We start from the raw sequence: 22,907 nt of genomic DNA, 5'->3' as shown, positions 1-22,907 counted from the left end.
ACTTTAAAATAAATAATAATAACATCAGTTCAGAACGAATCCGGTTGTATTATTTCTAAAATGACCAAGACAGATCCGGCACTAAAACCACTGTGAGTCAATGGGCGCTGGATCCGTTTTCTTTTGTGTCCGAAATAAAGGATCCGTCTTGATCAGTATCCCATGAGCACACAAAAACGTTGCTTTCAGCGGTTTTCTGTCTGGTATGGGAATGCAACGAAACAGACTGAAAGCATTCTGGTGCACTCCGTTCCGTTTAGTTTTGTCCCCATTGACAATGAATGGGGACAAAACTGAAGCATTTTCCTCCGTTATTGAGATCCTATGTCAGATCTCAATACCGGAAAGGAAAACACAGCTGTGAAAGTAGCCTAAGGCTAGTTGCACATAAACACCAAGAACAACCTGTCAGAGCTCTCTGGATCCGGCATTGACAGACGGTACAGGAATGCCCCCTGGCCTCATTAACTAGAATGGGGTGCCGGAACAACCTGCCCGATCTCCTGCCACATATGTGAAACTAGCCCGAGTCAGTTACTTACCCATGAGTACAAGAAGCAAAATGTGCATTCGAGTGTGGGGCTGCATTGGTCAGTATCTTGGTTATTTTCTATACTTACCTTCTTCTTGGTATGCCTTTGTGCATATTTTATTTTGCTATTGGTCTACCTACCATTAACACAGTATTTATGGCAATTATATGTGCCTATGCTGTCTAAGGAAGAGGGAAGTGTCTATATCACGTATACCACCTTGTAATCTATATATCCCTGTTTCTGCTGCTGATACCATCATTTGTAATATTGAATCAATAGTGTACATTTTTTATATATTACTTTTTTGTGTATTAAATTCTGTAATTGGTATGTTATGCACCAATCCTGTGGAACAGATCCTATTATTATACAGTTTTTTTTTTTACACAACTGTACTATGTCATTGATCCCTAATTGGGTGGAGGGGGATCTCTGCAAAAGGGAAAAAAATAAATTCCACAGTAAAGGCTTAATGTAGAATTTTCACTACATAATACAGAGAAAACCTTAATTCCAATCTATTAACAGTACCAACTTGGAAACTTTATAGGAGCAACTTCTTTTTTAAGCACAGGCTCTTTCATAGTTAACATTTTCTTTCTTTCTATAATTCATGCCTTTATAAATTTTGCTGAACTTTTAGGGCCATCAAAACCTCTTCACAAATACTTAGGGAAAAAAAAAATCTTTAAAAAACACTACACAGTAATGGATGTGTGGGATCAAGGGATCAAATTGTCAGAACATGTCAAGTCTTATATTTGTTTTATGAAGTCCTAACCATCAGATTTTTATCCCCCTGCTTGTCAAATATTACCAACACCCCCATCTGGGCAAAGCTGTGCTGACAATCCCTTGATTATGCCAAAGTGAAGTAAGCTGAGGTGAACATTTCTATCATAATTTGTCATTCAAAAAGTCCCCTTTCTGGTCTTGAACCTGTAAATTTGCAGTGTTCAACTTAAAGAGAACAAGACCATACTTACTAACCCAAGGGTGGATGAAAACGTGGAGGTTAATCACGTACATAACAAAACACAATAAAGTACAAATAACAGAATAAGTGGCCAACATTGCCACTGATAACACTTTATAAAGGCTAAATAATACCGCTACACCATGACCGTCATTAATAATCCTGTTTAGGCACCCATTCAGTAACTTACAGGTGATGTCCCCTTTCCTTTTTTCGCAATACTGCACAGATCACCATGATGACGTCTCCTGACCACAACTTCTTTCTGCATAATTGAACACACCTATTTAGTATTAAAGCCTACTTTTATGCCCCAGTAGATATAATGCTCCCCAGTAGTGCCCTATGTACATATAATGCCCCACAGTAGTGACTTCTTTACATATAATGCCCTCCAGTAGTGGCCTATTTACATATAGTGGCCCCAGTTGTGGCCTCTTTACCTATAGTCCCCGCTTGAATATAATGCCCCCCAGTAACAGCCTTTTTAAACATAGCGCCCCTTCCAGTAGTGGCCTCTTTAAACATACTGTAGTGCCCCCCAGGTAGTGCCCTCTTTATACATAGTGCCCCCAGCAGTGGTCTCTTTCAATCTAGCACCCCTCAAGTAGTACCTCTTTAGATATAGTGCCCCCCAGTAAATAATACACCAACCCCTCCCCCAAAGTGCCTCCAGTAGTGTTCAGAAACCAAATAAAAAAATAAAAATAAAAAAAAAAAAAAATACTCACCTCCCTCCCACCGTCTGCACACGTCATTCTTCCAGTCTGCTGCTGCCTCGGCTGCCTGGATTACGGCACAGGTGATCTTTACACCAGTGGAGGTCGCAATCATGTCATCGTCACCTCCTGCACATTCGCATTGCCTCATAGGCCTGAAGCCTATGAGGCTAAACGTGGGGCACAGGAAGCAATAATTCCTGTCCCTCCTACTCAACTCTGCTGCCCCCGCGGACCAGTACCGGATGATACGTTGAATGGTGGTGGAGTACCTCTGCTTTACCGCAACTACATGAACATGGCCTGAAGACGACTTACTGACTTCTATGGCAGAGGGTTATGTGCATGCTGTGCATCCCTGTACAGGAAGGGGGAGGTGGTGAGTTGTCCCACTGCCATCAGTAGAGTGATTCAATAACAGGGATGTTACTTTTCATATTAATCCTGCCTATAATGATAATGAGAGAGTGGTAGTGAAATGATTTCTACTGAAAAGGAAGTGTTAGCCTACTGTGAAGCTCAGTGGCCTGAGTGAAAACTTCAATGGAAAATAATTGTCTTTAAATGGGTTGTATGCTATAATGATATTGACGACCTATTCTCAGGATAGGTTATCAATATCAGACCTGCAGGGGTCAGACTCCTGGCACCCCTGCCAATCAGGGCTTTGAAGGTGCTGCATTCTCTTCAGTGTTCAACTTCACACCAAATGGGACCAGCAGTGGCAGTTATACTACACTGCCGCCATAAACAAGATGGCATGCTGTTAAACACTGAAGAGTGTTCACATTAGCACCCCAGCCCCAGACTGCTAATCAATGGTGGTGCCGAGTGTCGAACCCCAACAAATCTGATCTTGATGACCTAACCTAAGGAAAGTCTGCGTAAACAAAAAGAAGTATGGAGACAGCACGTCCTTCCATTGTAATTTATTCCAGATGCAACTTTTGGCTGAAGAACCTTTGTCAAGAGAAGTGCACCCACCGCTTACTGAAATAGGGGTGCTGTGTCTTCCCCTCCTTTTCTTGTCTAAACTGAGGAAAGGTCATCAGTATCATTACAGCGCACACAACCCAATTAACTTTAAAGGATTTTCCAAAATCTTAATACTGATCTGTGGGGTTCCAACATCTGGGACCCCTACCGATCAGCTGTTTGAGAAGGCATTATCTGTGCTTACTAAGCACAGTGTTGTACCGCAGCTGTGTTTGGTCTCGCGGTTCAGCCCCATTCATTTCTATGGGGATTAGCCTTTAATAGGTTCTATAGTGTGGTAGGGCTATATGTAATTCCAAAACACGTATTCATCAATATGCAGATGATATTTCAAAAGTCAATAATAACCCATGCAATTACCAAAAAAGTGAAGAATAAAAAGCTGTAATGAGAATTAAATTCACACTTGCACACAGAAGGACAGTCATTAAAAACAGAGCCCATTTTGAGACCCTAAAATGTAGGATTTATTTAAAGAATGACATTATCCAGAAATACTCACAGTTCAGTCAACAGTAATAGCAACAGCGAAGATAATATATCATCTGCCTTTATAAAATATACTGTATGTCTACAAGAGAAGAAATACCACACAGATCCTTTTAAAATTCATGCAAAGTCCTCAGCCCAAGACAGCAATTAATTGCAGCACATGAAGTGCAGCTAATTCTTACTGAAATCTCCTCGCTTCGCTTAATCATCTCACTTGAGACACGCGGAGCCGTATTCCTCAGCAGACTCAAATACAGAAATATCAAATATGTTTTCTGCGTGGCTCTTGTGCGAACAGCTCCCACCAAGATGAATTATTAACACAAAATAAACTTGCAAAGATTTGACTTTTGCATTTCCTTCTGTCGGGAGTCCCAGTTACTTCCAAATCCAAAAACGGGGCTTTTACTGCAGACTCGGTTTACAAGGCGTTGCGGTCTTGATTGTTATGCTCTTTCTGGATTTTAGAGGTAAATTTAACAGTCTCTTGGCGCACTTCACTCGCTTCCATTGTCGTCAGACTCGTCTTTACATTCTATTTTCTCTTCAACTTCAGAATCTTCGGCTGCAACGTCTTTCTTAATTTTAGGTAATGATTCACTGACTGAAAATTTGCGCATTTTAATGTTTGGCAGCTTCTTTAGATCCAAATCCCATTCTCTGAAAATAAGCCGTTAAGGAGGAGGAAAGAAAAAAAAACAAAAAACAAAAAAACACACTTGTTAATTTATCAGAACGGCACAGATTTACCCTGAGGAATGCTGGAAAACGGTTCATCAATCACATACACCTTCAATGCTTAGAACTGTACAGGAGGCGGAACTAGAACAATGGTTTATAAATCATATCAATCTCCATTACTGGAGCCCAACGTCTTGTGTATTAGAACCTGAGGTACATATCGTCTTAGGCCTCCTGCACACCACCGTATCCGTTTTGCAATCTGCAAATTGTGGATCCCAGTCGTGTGTACGCCAGCATTTTATTTTAACTCCTGTAGAAATGTCCTATTCTTGTCTGCAAATGAATAGGACTTGATCTATCTTTTTTTTTCGGGTGGTGGAACGAACACCTGGATGCAGACAGCATACGTTGTGCTGTCGGCATGTTTTGCGGCCCCCTTGAAACGAATGGGTCTGCATCTGATCTGCAAAAATTATGGATTGGATGTGGACCGAAAATATTATCAAGTGCATGAGGCCTTAAGGTACTACTGACTTGCGAATAAATGACACATTACAATTTACAGAGGAGCTGTCACCACAAAATGCAAAGCAATTCTAAAGCACCATGGTATAGAGTAGGAGGAGATGAGCAGCTATCAGTGATTGATAGCACTGTGTGTATAACGTCTGTGGGAAGGAAGCTCACCAGTGAAGGAGACTGCTGTAATTACATACAGCGATTTCCTCCACAGTATGGGGGGGGCGGACCTCAACAGGTGCAGAAGCAATGAGCGCTTCCATCAATACATCCGTCTCTCCCGCACTGAATCATGAAGGAGGGAGACTTCTCCCTGCTCCACCATTCAGCATGCAGGCACAGATCGCGCTGCCGGCCTGTGTGAGACGAGCATGCAGCCTGGGAATCTGCCTGCTTTGGGCATTACAACTATGAATGGGGCACAATGGGCATTACTACAATGGAGGGGCACAATGGGCATTATTACTATGGAGGGGCACAATGGGCATTATTACTATGGAGGGGGCACAATGAGCATTACTATTTTGAAGGGGGCACAATGGGCATTACTACTATGAAGGGGGCAGAAAGGACATTACTGCTATGATGGGGGAACAGCGGGCATTACTACTATGAAGGGGGCACAATGGGCATTATTACTGTTACGGGGGTACAGTGAGGGCATAACCATGAAGGGGCACAAAGAGGGCATTACAACTGTGAAGGGGACACAATGTGGGTATAACTACTGTGAAAGTTGTACAGTGAGGGCATAAATACTGTGAGGTTGCACTGTGTGGGCATAACTACCGTGAGGGGGCACATATCTGGACAAAACTACTGTGAAGGTTGTATAATGAGGGCAATACTACTGTGAGGGGGTACCACCCTAGGCAAACCACTTTGGGCAGCAGATCACTAATGCCACAATCATTATTTGCCAGCAGCAGAGCGTAATTAGACGGCACAATCTCTGCCAACAAACAATGCTTTTTGTTAGCATTTCGCTAATTCATCGAGTAATCAGCGGCACCATTAGACCGGCAGAGCGTTCCTACGAACACCAGTTAGCAATGATCTGGCCAATTCTCGGCCAGTGTATTACGGCCCTAAATGTGCGTACAAAGATGGCTATCAGTCACTGATAACACCTCCTCCCTGTACTGATAGCTGTTCACAGGAGCTGGAATGAGCAAATACCTGTATAGAAATGTATATCCCATCTATCTATTCTATATTATCAATCTTACAGGTTTTACTGAATCTTTTCCCACAAATATCTATATATCAATCTGCTCTATAACGTGCTGCCTGCAGATTACATCACATTTTATGGTGACAGATCCTCTAAGTCCCAACAAAAGAAATTAAAGGGAAGTGTCCCCAGGAAATTCGCTGTTGAACCAGGCACAATGCCTGGTAAGTTAGCTCAAAGTAATGATACCTTTCACTTACTGATCTTTTGCTTCATTCAATCCATATGCAGATATGCAGTTAAGTGCACCGAGGGCAGACTAAAGCCACCGTGTGCTCCTCCCAACATTAGAAACCTTATTCTGCGGGTCAGTACGATTACACAAATATCAATTTGATATAGTTTTTATGATCTTAATACTACTTTTAAGTAAATAATCTGGAAAAAAAAAATCTAAATTGTTTGCATTGTCACATTTGGACCCAGAACCTATAAATAATTCCATCCACAGAACTATGTGAGGGCTCATATTTTGCAAGATGAGCTGTAGTTTTTATTGGCACCATCTTGAGGTGCATACACATTTTTGATCTCTTCTCTTTTTTGCAGCAGACGCAAAGACCAAAAAAAAGGTGATTTGAGCATTTGGATTTTTTTTCCATAGTTAAAGCATAACTAAATGTTTAATAAACTTTGATATGTCATAGTGAAATAGCAAAGGTTATGATCCATGGGGGTCTGAGAGCTGAAAATCCCACCAATTACTAGAATGAGGCGAAATACTCAGAGTGTGTACTCTCTCCTCACTGAAGGGAGACAGAAGCGAGACAGACTAAACAGAAAGCCTAAGAGGCCCATCTCAATTCAGTCCCTTGCAGCAAGGAGAGGAAGTGCGCAATGCGAGTCCTTCCCTCTCCTCGTTTTAGTGATCGGTGGTGGTCTCAACACTCAGCACCCCCACATTTAAAAAAAAAAAAAAAAATTTTCAAAGCACATTGACACACTAAAAAGCAAGTGGTCAGCTCTAGAAGTTGATGTTCTGGAGGCAAGTATAAAAATCGGATTATGTCCAAAATGGTGGTTCTCATCTATTTGTGTGCATTTGCTGCCAAAGCAAGTATAGCCAGTGAATCAGCTATGTCAATGAGTCATGGGCATCCGAGGCTCACTAATGTGAATAAAGAGTGAAGGCCGGCCTATCTGCTCCAATCATACAGAAGGGTTTCTACGGCAAAGTGAGCACAAAGTTAATGACTATGGCTATGATAGAAAGGTGTCAGAATACACAGTGCACTGCAGGTTTCTGTGTATGGCTCTCCATAGCCACACACCACTCAAGGAGCCTGCTGACCCCTTGTCCACTGATGAAAGTGCTCATGAGCATCAGAACTGGAACACGAAGCAATAGAAGAAGGTGGCCTGGTCTGATGAATCGCATCCCTTACATCACGTGGATGGCCAAGTGCATGTGAATCTTTTACCTAGGAGAAATGGCACCTGGACACACAATGGGAAGAAGGCAAACCAGAGCAGGCTATCTGATGCTCTGCTGGGTAATCTTGGGCCCTGGCATTCATGTAGAGGTTTCATATATACCATCTACCTAAACACTGTTGCAGACCAAGTACACCTCTTCATAGGAACAATATTCCCTAATAGCAGTTACCTCTTTGGAGCCACCCTGCAAAATGTGTATAGGAATGGCTTAAGGAACATGACTGTGTGCAACGTGTTGAATATTCCCACAATGCCAGGACCCAAAGTTTCCCAGCAGAACACTGCCCTAAGCATTGCACTTGACAACTTACCTCCTTCCCATTGTGCATCCTGGTGTCTCGTCCACAGATGGATGATCATCTATATTATAAAAGTGAATGTCTGTTTGTCTGTCCTCTACATTTGAACTTAAATTTGGCACACAAGTAAATCGGGTGTCTGGAAAGGTTCTTGTAAAGGTCAAATCTTGCCAGACATCACTGGGGGTTGTAGAAGCCTCAGGAGCTATCTCCTGCCACAGTTATAATGTCTCCAGCTCCAACTATACTGGATCAGCCTCACATGTGTGCAAGCATATATTTCTATTGGACAGTTTTCCCAATCACATCCTTGTTGTTCGCTATTATTAGCCACAGTCAGAGGATTTTACACAGAGGATGTACAGTGGATATAAAAAGTCTACACACCCCTGTTAAAATGTCAGGTTTCCGTGATGTAAAAAAATGAGACAAAGATAAATCATTTCAGAACTTTTTCCACCTTTAATGTGACCTATAAACTGTACCACTCAATTGAAAAACAAACTGAAATCTTTTAGGGGGAGGGAAGAAGAAAAAAAAAAAACTAAAATAATGTGGTTGCATAAGTGTACACACCTTCTTATTAGGGATCGACCAATTATCGGTTTTACCGATATTATCGGCCGATATTCAGGATTTTGACAGTTATCGTATCGGCATCTATTTTGCCGATATACCGATAACGTATTGGGAACACAGAACCCGCTGCTCTCAGCGCTCTCTGTGTTCCCTCAGCAGCACAGGGGAGAAGGAAGCAGTGTCTCCCTCCCCCCTGTGCTGCTGCTGCCGCCAATTAGAGGAGAGAGGACAAAAGGGGAGGGGCTGTGGCCACCGCTCCACCAATGAAGATAAGTCTTTCATTAATTCATATACAGGAGACGGGAGCTGGCTGCAGAATCACATAGCCGGCTCCCGACCTCTATGAGCGGTAGCTGCGATCTGCGGTAGTTAACCCCTTAGGTGCCGCGGATCGCAGCTACCGCTCATAGAGTTCGGGAGCCGGCTATGTGATTCTGCAGCAAGTTCCCGCCTCCTGTATATAAATAAATGAGAGATTTCTCTTCATTGGTGGCGCAGTGCGCCCCCCATCCCAGTATTAAAAACGTTGGTGGCGCAGTGCGCCCCCCCACCCCAGTATTAATCATTGGTGGCAGTGGGCACAGGATCCCCTCTCCCCTGCTCCTCCGATCAGAGCCCCAGCAGTGTAATCCTGGGGCTCCGATCGGTTACCATGGCAACCAGATTGCTATTGAAGCCCTGGCTGTCATGTTCAGCTCCAAAGCACAGAGCAGCAGGGACAGTGTGAGATCCTATTCACCCGGATAGAAATCTATCAGGGTGAATAGGACAAGGGTTCTAGTCCCTAAGGGGGCTAAAAGTTAGTAAAAAAAAACACAAAACACAAAAATATTAAGTGAAAATTCCCAGAATATCGGTATAAATTATCGGCTATCGGCCTGAAAGTTCACAAATTATCGGTATCGGCCCTAAAAAATCAATATCGGTCGATCCCTACCTCTTATAACTGGGAATGTAACTGTGTTCAGAATTAAGCAATCACATTCAAAATCATGGTAAATAGGAGTCAGCATGCACCTGCCATCATTTAAAGTGCCTCTGATTAACCCCGAATAAAGTTCAGCTGCTGTAGTTGGTCTTTCGTGAAATGTTTTTAGTCGCATCCCACAGCAAAAGCCATGGTCCACAGAGAGCTTCCAAAACATCAGAGGGACCTCATTGTTAAAAGGTATCAGTCAGGAGAAGGGTTGAAAAGAATTTCCAAGGCATTAGATATACCATGGAACACAGTAAAGACAGTCATCATCAAGTGGAGAAAATATGGCACAACAGTGACATTACCAAGAACTGGACGTCCCTCCAAAATTGATGAAAAGACTAGAAGAAAACTGGTCTGGGAAGCTACCAAAAGGCCTACAGCAACATTAAAGGAGCTGCAGGAATATCTGGCAAGTACTGGCTGTGTGGTACATGTGACAACAATCTCCCGTATTCTTCATACGTCTAGGCTATGGGGTAGAGTGGCAAGACAAAAGCCTCTTCTTACAAAGAAAAACATCCAAGACAGGCTACATTTTGCAAAAACACATCTGAAGTCTCCCAAAAGCATGTGGGGAAAGGTGTTATGGTCTGATGAAACCAAGGTTGAACTTTTTGGCCATAATTCCAAAAGATATGTTATGCCCAAAAACAACACTGCACATCACCAAAAGAACACCATACCCACAGGAAACCATAACCGGACGGATCCGTTATGTAGGCCATAGACTTCTATTATGACAGAAAGAATAACGGAATGCCTCTAAAGGCATTCCGTTATGCATTCCGTCATGGAATTGCGTTATGGTCCGTGCGTTATCATCCCTACCAATAACCAATATCATCCCTACCAATAACCACCAAACTACTACCTTCCTTTTCTAAGGAGCCTTGAAAAGATATTTGACATTTTTGCTATGGGCAACTGTTTCTGCTTTCCCACCAGTTTAGATCAATCATCCCCCATTGTCTGGCACATCTCTTTTGCTGCCAGGGGTGTTTGGACAGTTTGCACCTCTGGTAGTCAGGGCAATTTTCACAGGTTTGACATGTTCAAATAAACCTAAAACCGTGAGTTAGAGCACTTAGAATTTGAGTTGGGAATTAAAGATGCAGGTCTTTCTACGGGCTCTAACTTGAGATCTTGGTCTCTTTAGAAAGCTGACAATCTGGCTTGAATCTTCAGCTGTTACACATCTTGAGGTCCAACTATCAGTAGCCAGGACATATGTGATACGTCCTAAGCACGGAAAGGGTTAAAGTTTTTAGTCATAACTCTTGAAGAGGGGTGGCAGATGTTAGGTAATCTCCCTGATTTCAGTGGGATCTTTTGGTCTTGAAAAGTAAAACCACATCCAGTGGAGGCTTAAAGTTTCTCTGGTCATGTTATATCAGATATTCAAATTTCAAAAGTTTATTAGGCTACTTTCACATCTGCACTTTGGTTTCTGGTTTTGAGATCCAGCAGAGGTTCTCAATCACTGTTTTGACAGCAGGTGGTGCAGGTCCTTAGTCTACAGCCATGTCTTTTGGTGCAGCTGCAGCTGAGGGGTTTTAAAGGCTGCTGGAGCGCTCCAGTGAAGAACTGGTGCTTGGTAACAGTTTTGGTTCTTGGAGCAGGCTCTGCTTCACAGCCAGGGTCACAGGAAGTGGCATGATCAAAGGGGACTGCCCCCGTGATCAGGTCACTGAGTATCTCAGTGACCCGATCGGAGACTAGCGGAGCAATCCGCAGTCAGCCCTGAGGACCTATGAAGGACACCAGGGCTGTCTGGTCAGTAAGCCTGAAGTTAGGGAACCCTAGTATTGCCCTAACAGTAGCTTGTGCCATGACACAGAGCATAATACATTAGCATACAGGACTATGCTAATACAAAATAAGCTTAGAGGGTCACTGTACTTTCAAACACTCATTTAATTTAATAGAGAATGGTGTAATTAGCAGACTTCTAAATCACTTAAAAAAAATTATATATGCCTGCATACCCCTGAAAAGTCATAGCCACTAGGGGTTTCACTTCCACCTAACTTGCAGTCCACTTTCTATTGTCAGGCAAGATCCCTCCCTAGAGACATAGAAGACGGCTCACAGGAAGTGTCAGAGCTAGCTGAGATCCTAAAAGAACTGCTTCTACTTTGCTTCTGAAAATTATAGGATCCTTCTGTGTGTCTGTAAGTGTGATTTCCCCCTCCTTATCTGGCTAGAAGTTACTCAAACACACTCGCAGAGTCAGTTTTGACCTATCTTTACCTGTTTAGTAGTTATGCAAGGTCAACGTTTCCTAAAGTGTTCTACATAGCGTGTTTTGGGTGTCCATCATTCTGGCGGATGGCCTTGGTTTAGCGTTTAATCCAGTGTTTGTGAACACGCTGAAGAACCGCTGGTGATACTTCCTCACAGCACTACCAGCTGGTAGATGTTGAGGAACCCCCAGAACTAGAGGGACATTACCTTAAGTGAGGACCACCATATCCCCACACACCGACTAGCAGAGGAACATCTATCCCTCTGCAGCACGGCACTCCAACACCAGGGGTGTCAGTCTATGGGCCCTCACTGTAGTTGATAGAGCCTTTTTTAACTTCTTGACTGCAGGGTCTCTTTTTTTTACCCGTGGTCGCATATCTTATATGCTGCTTTTTTCTATGTGTACCATCTTCCCCTGAGGAGTCGACACGACAGAAACGTGTCACGTCGGGAGGTCTGAAGAAATTGCATTTTAATAGTGCTAGTGATCAGGTCCATAACTAGGGACAGGTATCCGGACGGGGTCGCCCCTCCTAGGGCGAGTGCTCTGTGTAGACAGGCAGTATGGGAGCAGCCCCCTTCCCCAAAGTATACAGGGTGAGATAGGGTACAGCATCACGACTCCCTCAGACAATACGCCAACACGAGACACCGTCCGGTCCAGGCAATATCAAAGCCAAGCTGATCCTAGCCATCTGGTTGGTCGGGTAAGACTGCTTGCGTCCACACAGGCGCGGCAGATCCATTTATTTACCTTTGCTCTACCAGCAGTGGGGTATCCCATCGGACCCCTTATATATATATATATATATATATATATATATATGTATGTATGTATGTTATGTTGATGCATCCCTTGGTGTATTGTATTTTATTGCATATCGTATAAAAGTTATATTTTAATAAGGATATTTCCCCACACCTTCTTGTGGTGGGCCTTTACGCATATAGAACCTTGAAATATCAGTGAGGCTTTTTTAACCATCAGCCACACTCAACAATTGTTATCTTCACCAAATAATGCAGCCTCCCTCCCAATTAATACGTTCACACATTGGAAGTAAATTTTCTATAAATTACACCAGTTAAAAAGGAAACACCAGACTTTTGTCTCACCATGTTTATTGGGCGGCAGGTGGTATGTATTAATATACAGTATTTTCTGCTTTATTAGACACACTTTTTCCCCCCAAAAGTGCATGTGTATGGGGAAGGGGGGGGGGGAGTGTCAGTGTGTCTTATAAAGTGAATTTGCTAATTAGTATGCAGGAGGCTAAGGGAGTGCAGCGTTGTACTCACTGCTCTCTGGTCTTCCTCCGGGCGCCATGCTGCAGTGCCGTGACTGCGTGGAGCGGCAGGATGTAGTGAGCGCACTATGACCTGACGTTGTACGCAGTCAGGTCACAGTGCGGCGTGGGTCCAGAGAAGACCAGCAAGCAGTGACTGCAAGAGACACCATAGGATCTGCAGAGCAGGAGATGCAAGTTAATGCATTTATTCTATCTCTGATCTGAGGTTTGACATGAGTGTCTGATTTGAGGTCTGATATGGGGATCTGATGAAGATTGGCATCTCTTCTGAGGAAAACATTTTTTCTTAGATTTTCTTCCTCTAAAACCTAGGCGCGTCTTATCAGGTGCTTCTTATGAAGCAAAAAATATGGTATATAGTTGGTTTTTTTCTGATATGGGTACTTACAAGTAAGGGAATATAAATTAATGGATGCGCTCAATTGCATTTCGTTGAATGAATCTGTGGATATTATGCAGTGGACTTACAAAATTTTTTACACTCCGCATGACATTTAGTGGTGTCGAAATGGTGGTGAGGATGTATCGGGCCATCAGCCTAGACAAATTTGTCAACATTTAGGCCTACATACTGATGAATAAGTCGTTTTTCCTCCAGGTAAATGGACTGCTGGATGTGTGCCTAATTAATGAAGAACCGCACACCCGGTCATAAATTATGCACATCTTCTAGCAGCAAAGCCAGCGCATAAGGGGAGTAAAAGGCCGGCGTCAAACACTGGTCTTAGTAAATCACCCCCAATATTCTTACTCCTAGAGCGAGTCCGGCTAGTGACCTTTAGACCATTTTCTAACGCCTAAAACAGGAGTCTATAATGGTAAATGAATCCCCTTTTTAAGATCTGGCGTGAGCGGGAAGAAGTTGCAGATTGCAGCAAAGAGGACCTTCGCGTCGCAATCTGCACCAGAAATACTTAGGCGTATTTCCGTTTGATAAATGACCCCCCTAAGTTCTTTAAGTCTATCCTGGTATGTCTTATGCTGAAGACCCTCCACCATTTTTGTAGCCCATCTTTGCACCCGTTCCATTTCATCTATGTCTTTGGACATATGGAAAACTTATTTGGCAGAGAAAGGAGTTAATGTTAGCTACATACTGCATGTCTAAAATGGTTGCCATTGTACCAAGTTATCAAGGAGACTTACCTAAAAGTTTTCAAGTGTTTTGTATTCACAATATCTGGTATCTCTGTAAAATAGCAAAACAAGAGTATTTTAATCAGCAGGGAATGTTAAAGAAAAAAAAAAGAAAAGAAAAAATTATAATCTATATATATATATATATATATAAATATTCCATACAAATTTTGTCAGTTATTGGAAGTATTGACCTTACAATGGATTTGTTATTATATTAAGAACACATAGGAATCGTTTGATTTTCAGAGGGCCGCTGGTGAAGAAAGAAGACCTTTTACACACAGGCAAGGGGCGACCGAGCTCCTGCTTTGAGCGGCAAATAAAATCTATTTAATGAAACTGTGCAAAAACTGAATTGTTAGGCACTTATGTGATAATCTGACAAAATGTTTTACTCTTTAGTATGTAAAGAATGTAAACTGGGGTATGGAGAACTTACTCACCTGGCACATCCTCTATGAAATACAGCACAAGTCTATGAGAGCCAGGATGTCAGTCTCAAGAGACTTGAAAAGAAAGCGAGACTTCTGGTTCTCGCAGCACCCGCTGTGTGAATCGGCAGGGGATCAAACAGGGGATCCAAATGGAGGCTGTATTACAAGAGGAAGTGCCTGGTCACCATGATGTCCAGTACTAATGAATAATCCAATGAATGTATGGTTTCAAATGGTTAAGTTACTCAAATGTATTAAATTAAAAAGTAAAAAAAAAAGTGACAGGGTCTGAAGACTTTCCGAGTGTATGTGTTTAGAATACAATACTTATTTAGGTAATTGTAATGTTCCCTTAAGTGGTCTTGGGTTTATTAAATGCACTGCTTCCCAATACAACACAGAGCTGAGAAGGCAAAACAGAATACTTAAACAAAGTTGCCGGGACTAAATTCTGCTAGTCGAGTGCAGAAAAAGACTGCCTTGGGGGAAACATTGTGAACAGGACGCAGAGACTGGCTTTAAACCTGCAGGTAGCAAAAATAACTATTTTTAGAACAAGTGTAGTTATCAAGATAAAACAGATCTTTTATGGTTCATTGGGGGGAAAAAAAGACCAACATATGTAGCAAGACTTCACTTGTCAGAGCAAGGATTTTGATCATGCTCCAGTGACAAAAGTTTGCAATCAAATGACGTCCTCGGTCTAGTACTGAGGACATGGAATACCGTAAGTCATAAAAGGATTGCCAAGTAGGGTAACCAAGGGCAAGCAACTTATTTCCATGTTCGCTCATTTATGCTATAATTTTATTTTTCATCATTTTTTTTTAAAACAGGCCACTAATTGTACAGTATCAAAACCACAGCGTATAAGCAGAGATCCCTGCAGAGAGATTGTGTAGAAGAGAGCTAACATTAAAGATTCTCTTCTGGGTAATATTGGCTTTTTAGCTGAAAGCAGATGGATGACTGAATTAACAAGGCTTCATGAAAGGTCAGGATTGGATAACATACTTTGTGAGTCATTTTTTTTACTTCTCACACACTGGGTGACATTCCATTAAAGGAAAACAGAACCTGTTTTGTACTTTACAGAGTAAAAAGATATGGATTTAGTTATAAAATAATAAGGTCTCTGGTTTAGTGATATTTATGGCATCAACTGCAGGACAGTTATTAAAAGAGAAAAAAAAAAACCTGCAAAGGATTAGGGCAGCATTAACATCAGTGCTATTGATTTCCGCCCTTCTGCTCTGATCTAGGAGCAGAACAACAGAAATAACGGAACTGCCGAATTTGGCACATAGCTGAACCAAACGGAAATCATTGCCTATAATGGGTTCCATTCAGCAGACTGGAATTTAAGTGGAGAAAAAAAAAATGTCCCGCGTGCATGACTTTTTTTTCCCTCTGGTATTTTAAAAAGAATTTGCAACGGAGGACTCCCGCAGACCCTCTGAAGCAGATGTGAATTTAGCCTTCCACATAATAACTGTATACGGTTTTATAATAGAAAACCCATTTTATATAAATGTTTAAATAAAAACAGGTTCATTATGTAAATTAGGGAGACCCATAAAAAGGCATACCATAATATTTAACCCCTTAAGGACACAGCCTTTTTACACCTTAGGACCAGGCCATTTTTTGCAAATCTGACCAGAGTCCCTTTAAGTGCTGATGTCAAAGTTTCAGTTTCTCTACTTCTGTAATACATAGTAATACCCCCCAAAATTGTGATGACTTTACATTCCCCATATGTCTACTTCATGTTTGAATTGTTTTGGGAATGATATTTTATTTTTTGGGGATGTTATAAGGCTTAGAAGTTTAGAAGCAAATCTTGAAATTTTTCAGAAATTTACAAAAACACAATTTTTAGGGACCAGTTCAGGTCTCAAGTCACTTTGCGAGGCTTACATAATAGAAACCACCTCAAAATGACCTCATCTAAGAAACTACACCCCTCAAGGTATTCAAAATTGATTTTGCATACGTTGTTAACCCTTTAGGTGTTGCACAAGAGTTATTGGCAAATGGGGATGAAATTTGAGAATTTTCCATTTTAACCCATTTTTTCCACTAACAAAGCAAGGGTTAACAGCCAAACAAGACTGTATCTTTATTGCCCTGACTCTGCCGTTTACAGAAACACCCAATATGTGGCTGTAAACTACTGTACGGCCACACAGCGGGGCATAGAGTGAAAGGTGCGCCGTTTGGCTTTTGGAAGGCAGATTTTGCTGGACTGTTTTTTTGACACCATGTCCCATTTGAAGCCCCCTGATGCACCCCTAGAGTAGAAACTCCATAAAAGTGACCCCATCTAAGAAACTACACCCCTCAAGGTATTCAAAACTGATTTTACAAACGTTGTTAACCCTTTAGGTGTTGCACAAGATTTAATGGAAAATAGAGATACAATTTCAAAATTTCACTTTTTTGGCAGATTTTCCATTTTAATATTTTTTGTCCAGTTACAAAGCAAGGGTTAACAGTCAAACAAAACTCATTATTTATGGCCCTGATTCTGTAGTTTACAGAAACACCCCATATGTGGTTGTAAACTGCTGTACGGGCACACGGCAGGGCGCAGAAGGAAAGGAATGCCATACGGTTTTTGGAAGGCAGATTTTGCTGGACTGGTTTTTTTGACACCATGTCCCATTTGAAGCCCCCCTGATGCACCCCTAGAGTAGAAACTCCAGAAAAGTGACCCCATTTTAGAAACTACGGGATAGGGTGGCAGTTTTGTTGGTACTAGTTTAGGGTACATATGATTTTTGGTTGCTCTATATTACACTTTTTGTGCGGCAAGGTAACAAGAAATAGCTTTTTGGCATCGTTTTTTTTTTTGTTATTTACACCATTTATCTGACAGGTTAGATCATGTGGTAATTTCATAGAGCAGGTTGTCACGGACGCGGCGATACCTAATATGTATACAATTTTTTTAATTTATGTAAGTTTTACCCAATGATTTCATTTTTAAAACAAAAAAAAGTTTTAGTGTCTCTAAAAAAAAAAATAGTTTTTTCAGTTTTTGGGCGATTATCTTAACCACCTCCGGACCGCCTAACGCAGGATCGCGTTCCGGAGGTGGCAGCGCTGCGCACAGTCACGCATATACGCGTCATCTCGCGAGACTTCCTGTGAACGCGCGCACACAGGCGCGCGCGCTCACAGGAACGGAAGGTAAGAGAGTTGATCTCCAGCCTGCCAGCGGCGATCGTTCGCTGGCAGGCTGGAGATGTGTTTTTTTTAACCCCTAACAGGTATATTAGACGCTGTTTTGATAACAGCGTCTAATATACCTGCTACCTGGTCCTCTGGTGGTCCCCTTTGTTTGGATCGACCACCAGAGGACACAGGTAGCTCAGTAAAGTAGCACCAAGCACCACTACACTACACCCCCCCCCCCCCGTCACTTATTAACCCCTTATTAGCCCCTGATCACCCCTAATCACCCCTGATCACCCCATATAAACTCCCTGATCACCCCCCTGTCATTGATTACCCCCCTGTCATTGATCAACCCCCTGTAAAGCTCCATTCAGACGTCCGCATGATTTTTACGGATCCACTGATAGATGGATCGGATCCGCAAAACGCATCCGGACGTCTGAATGAAGCCTTACAGGGGCGTGATCAATGACTGTGGTGATCACCCCATATAGACTCCCTGATCACCCCCCTGTCATTGATTACCCCCCTGTCATTGATTACCCCCCTGTAAAGCTCCATTCAGATGTCCGCATGATTTTTACGGATGCACTGATACATGGATCGGATCCGCAAAACGCATCCGGTCGTCTGAATGAAGCCTTACAGGGGCATGATCAATGACTGTGGTGATCACCCCCCTGTCATTGATTACCCCCCTGTAAAGCTCCATTCAGATGTCCGCATGATTTTTACGGATGCACTGATAGATGGATCGGATCCGCAAAACGCATCCGGACGTCTGAATGAAGCCTTACAGGGGCATGATCAATGACTGTGGTGATCACCCCATATAGACTCCCTGATCACCCCCCTGTAAAGCTCCATTCAGATGTCCGCATGATTTTTACGGATGCACTGATACATGGATCGGATCCGCAAAACGCATCCGGTCGTCTGAATGAAGCCTTACAGGGGCATGATCAATGACTGTGGTGATCACCCCCCCTGTCATTGATCACCCCCCTGTAAAGCTCCATTCAGATGTCCGCATGATTTTTACGGATGCACTGATAGATGGATCGGATCCGCAAAACGCATCCGGACGTCTGAATGAAGCCTTACAGGGGCATGATCAATGACTGTGGTGATCACCCCATATAGACTCCCTGATCACCCCCCTGTCATTGATTACCCCCTTGTCATTGATTACCCCCCTGTAAAGCTCCATTCAGATGTCCGCATGATTTTTACGGATGCACTGATAGATGGATCGGATCCGCAAAACGCATCCGGACGTCTGAATGAAGCCTTACAGGGGCGTGATCAATGACTGTGGTGATCACCCCATATAGACTCCCTGATTACCCCCCTGTCATTGATTACCCCCCTGTAAAGCTCCATTCAGATGTCCGCATGATTTTTACGGATGCACTGATAGATGGATCAGATCCGCAAAACGCATCCGGACGTCTGAATGAAGCCTTACACGGGCGTGATCAATGACTGTGGTTATCACCCCATATAGACTCCCTGATCACCCCCTGTCATTGATCACCCCCCTGTCATTGATCACCCCCCTGTCATTAATCACCACCCCTGTCATTGATCACCCCCCCTGTCATTGATCACCCCCCCTGTCATTGATCACTCCCCCTGTCATTGATCAACCCCCCTGTCATTGAATAAACCCCCCTGTCATTGATCACCCTCTGTAAGGCTCCATTCAGATATTTTTTTGGCCCAAGTTAGCGGAATTATTTATTTTTTTTCTTACAAAGTCTCATATTCCACTAACTTGTGTCAAAAAATAAAATCTCACATGAACTCACCATACCCCTCACGGAATCCAAATGCGTAAAATTTTTTAGACATTTATATTCCAGACTTCTTCTCACGCTTTAGGGCCCCTAGAATGCCAGGGCAGTATAAATACCCCACATGTGACCCCATTTCGGAAAGAAGACACCCCCAGGTATTCCGTGAGGGGCATATTGAGTCCATGAAAGATTGAAATTTTTGTCCCAAGTTAGCGGAACGGGAGACTTTGTGAGAAAAAAATTAAAAATATCAATTTCCGCTAACTTGTGCCAAAAAAAAAAAATTTCTATGAACTCGCCATGCCCCTCATTGAATACCTTGGGGTGTCTTCTTTCCAAAATGGGGTCACATGTGGGGTATTTATACTGCCCTGGCATTCTAGGGGCCCCAAAGCGTGAGAAGAAGTCTGGTATCCAAATGTCTAAAAATGCCCTCCTAAAAGGAATTTGGGCACCTTTGCGCATCTAGGCTGCAAAAAAGTGTCACACATCTGGTATCGCCGTACTCAGGAGAGGTTGGGGAATGTGTTTTGGGGTGTCATTTTACATATACCCATGCTGGGTGAGAGAAATATCTTGGTCAAATGCCAACTTTGTATAAAAAAATGGGAAAAGTTGTCTTTTGCCAAGATATTTCTCTCACCCAGCATGGGTATATGTAAAATGACACCCCAAAACACATTCCCCAACTTCTCCTGAATACGGCGATACCACATGTGTGACACTTTTTTGCAGCCTAGGTGGGCAAAGGGGCCCATATTCCAAAGAGCACCTTTAGGATTTCACAGGTCATTTACCTACTTACCACACATTAGGGCCCCTGGAAAATGCCAGGGCAGTATAACTACCCCACAAGTGACCCCATTTTGGAAAGAAGACACCCCAAGGTATTCCGTGAGGGGCATGGCGAGTTCCTAGAATTTTTTATTTTTTGTCACAAGTTAGTGGAAAATGCTTATTTTTATTTTTTATTTTTTTTTCATACAAAGTCTCATATTCCACTAACTTGTGACAAAAAATAAAAACTTCCATGAACTCACTATGCCCATCAGCGAATACCTTGGGGTCTCTTCTTTCCAAAATGGGGTCACTTGTGGGGTAGTTATACTGCCCTGGCATTCTAGGGGCCCAAATGTGTGGTAAGGAGTTTGAAATCAAATTCTGTAAAAAATGACCTGTGAAATCCGAAAGGTGCTTTTTTGAATATGGGCCCCTTTGCCCACCTCGGCTGCAAAAAAGTGTCACACATCTGGTATCTCCGTAATCGGGAGAAGTTGGGGAATGTGTTTTGGGGTGTCATTTTACATATACCCATGCTGGGTGAGAGAAATATCTTGGCAAAAGACAACTTTTCCCATTTTTTTATACAAAGTTGGCATTTGACCAAGATATTTATCTCACCCAGCATGGGTATATGTAAAAAGACACCCCAAAACACATTCCTCAACTTCTCCTGAATACAGAGATACCAGATGTGTGACACTTTTTTGCAGCCTAGGTGGGCAAAGGGGCCCACATTCCAAAGAGCACCTTTCGGATTTCACAGGTTATTTACCTACTTACCACACATTTGGGCCCCTAGAATGCCAGGGCAGTATAACTACCCCACAAGTGACCCCATTTTGGAAAGAAGAGACCCCAAGGTATTCGCTGATGGGCATAGTGAGTTCATGGAAGTTTTTATTTTTTGTCACAAGTTTGTGGAATATGAGACTTTGTTTGAAAAAAAAAAAAAAAAAAAAAAAATCATCATTTTCCACTAACTTGTGACAAAAAATAAAAAATTCTAGGAACTCGCCATGCCCCTCACGGAATACCTTGGGGTGTCTTCTTTCCAAAATGGGGTCACTTGTGGGGTAGTTATACTGCCCTGGTATTCTAGGGGCCCAAATGTGTGGTAAGGAGTTTGAAATCAAATTCAGGAAAAAATGAGGAGTGAAATCCGAAAGGTGCTCTTTGGAATATGGGCCCCTTTGCCCACCTAGGCTGCAAAAAAGTGTCACACATCTGATATCCCCGTACTCAGGAGAAGTTGAGGAATGTGTTTTGGGGTGTCTTTTTACATATACCCATGCTGGGTGAGATAAATATCTTGGTCAAATGACAACTTTGTATAAAAAAATGGGAAAAGTTGTCTTTTGCCAAGATATTTCTCTCACCCAGCATGGGTATATATAAAATGACACCCCAAAACACATTCCCCACCTTCTCCTGAGTACGGAGATACCAGATGTGTGACACTTTTTTGCAGCCTAGGTGGGCAAAGGGGCCCATATTCCAAAGAGCACCTTTCGGATTTCACAGGTCATTTTTTACAGAATTTGATTTCAAACTCCTTACCACACATTTGGGCCCCTAGAATGCCAGGGCAGTATAACTACCCCACAAGTGACCCCATTTTGGAAAGAAGAGACCCCAAGGTATTTCGTGATGGGCATAGTGAGTTCATAGAACTTTTTATTTTTTGTCACAAGTTAGTGGAATATGAGACTTTGTAAGAAAAAAAAAAAAAGAAAAAAAATCATCATTTTCCACTAACTTGTGACAAAAAATAAAAAGTTCTATGAACTCACTATGCCCATCAGCGAATAACTTAGGGTGTGTACTTTCAGAAATGGGGTCATTTGTGGGGTGTTTGTACTGTCTGGGCATTGTAGAACCTCAGGAAACATGACAGGTGCTCAGAAAGTCAGAGCTGCTTCAAAAAGCGGAAATTCACATTTTTGTACCATAGTTTGTAAACGCTATAACTTTTACCCAAACCATTTTTTTTTTACCCAAACATTTTTTTTTTATCAAAGACATGTAGAACTATAAATTTAGAGCAAAATTTCTATATGGATGTCGTTTTTTTTGCAAAATTTTACAACTGAAAGTGAAAAATGTCATTTTTTTGCAAAAAAATCGTTAAATTTCGATTAATAACAAAAAAAGTAAAAATGTCAGCAGCAATGAAATACCACCAAATGAAAGCTCTATTAGTGAGAAGAAAAGGAGGTAAAATTCATTTGGGTGGTAAGTTGCATGACCGAGCAATAAACGGTGAAAGTAGTGTAGGTCAGAAGTGTAAAAAGTGGCCTGGTCTTTCAGGGTGTTTAAGCACTGGGGGCTGAGGTGGTTAAGTAGGGTCTCATTTTTTGCGGGATGAGATGACGGTTTGATTGGCACTATTTTTTTCAGTTTTTGGGCGATTATCTTAAGTAGGGTCTCATTTTTTGCGGGATGAGATGACGGTTTGATTGGCACTATTTTGGGGTGCATATGACTTTTTGATCGCTTGCTATTACACTTTTTGTGACGTAAGATGACACAAAATGGCTTTTTTTACACCGTTTTTATTTTTA

General features: G+C 42.3%; 1 protein-coding gene across 1 annotated transcript in view; it reads right to left on the bottom strand.

The window, feature by feature from the left end:
- Positions 1-3,667: 3,667 nt before the first annotated feature.
- Positions 3,668-22,907, bottom strand: part of TMA16 (translation machinery associated 16 homolog) — a 76,930-nt gene continuing 57,690 nt past the window's right edge. The window contains exons 6-7 of the mRNA XM_040418628.1: positions 14,154-14,196; positions 3,668-4,379 (exon numbers count right to left, since the gene is read on the bottom strand). Coding sequence (XP_040274562.1) covers positions 4,217-4,379; positions 14,154-14,196 — 206 coding nt within the window. The 3' untranslated portion in view covers positions 3,668-4,216. The remainder of the gene's footprint in view (positions 4,380-14,153; positions 14,197-22,907) is intronic.

This window comes from Bufo bufo, chromosome 2 (genome assembly GCF_905171765.1).
Source record: "Bufo bufo chromosome 2, aBufBuf1.1, whole genome shotgun sequence".
NCBI classification, from domain to species: domain Eukaryota; kingdom Metazoa; phylum Chordata; class Amphibia; order Anura; family Bufonidae; genus Bufo; species Bufo bufo.
This window is presented reverse-complemented; position numbering and strand designations above follow the sequence as displayed.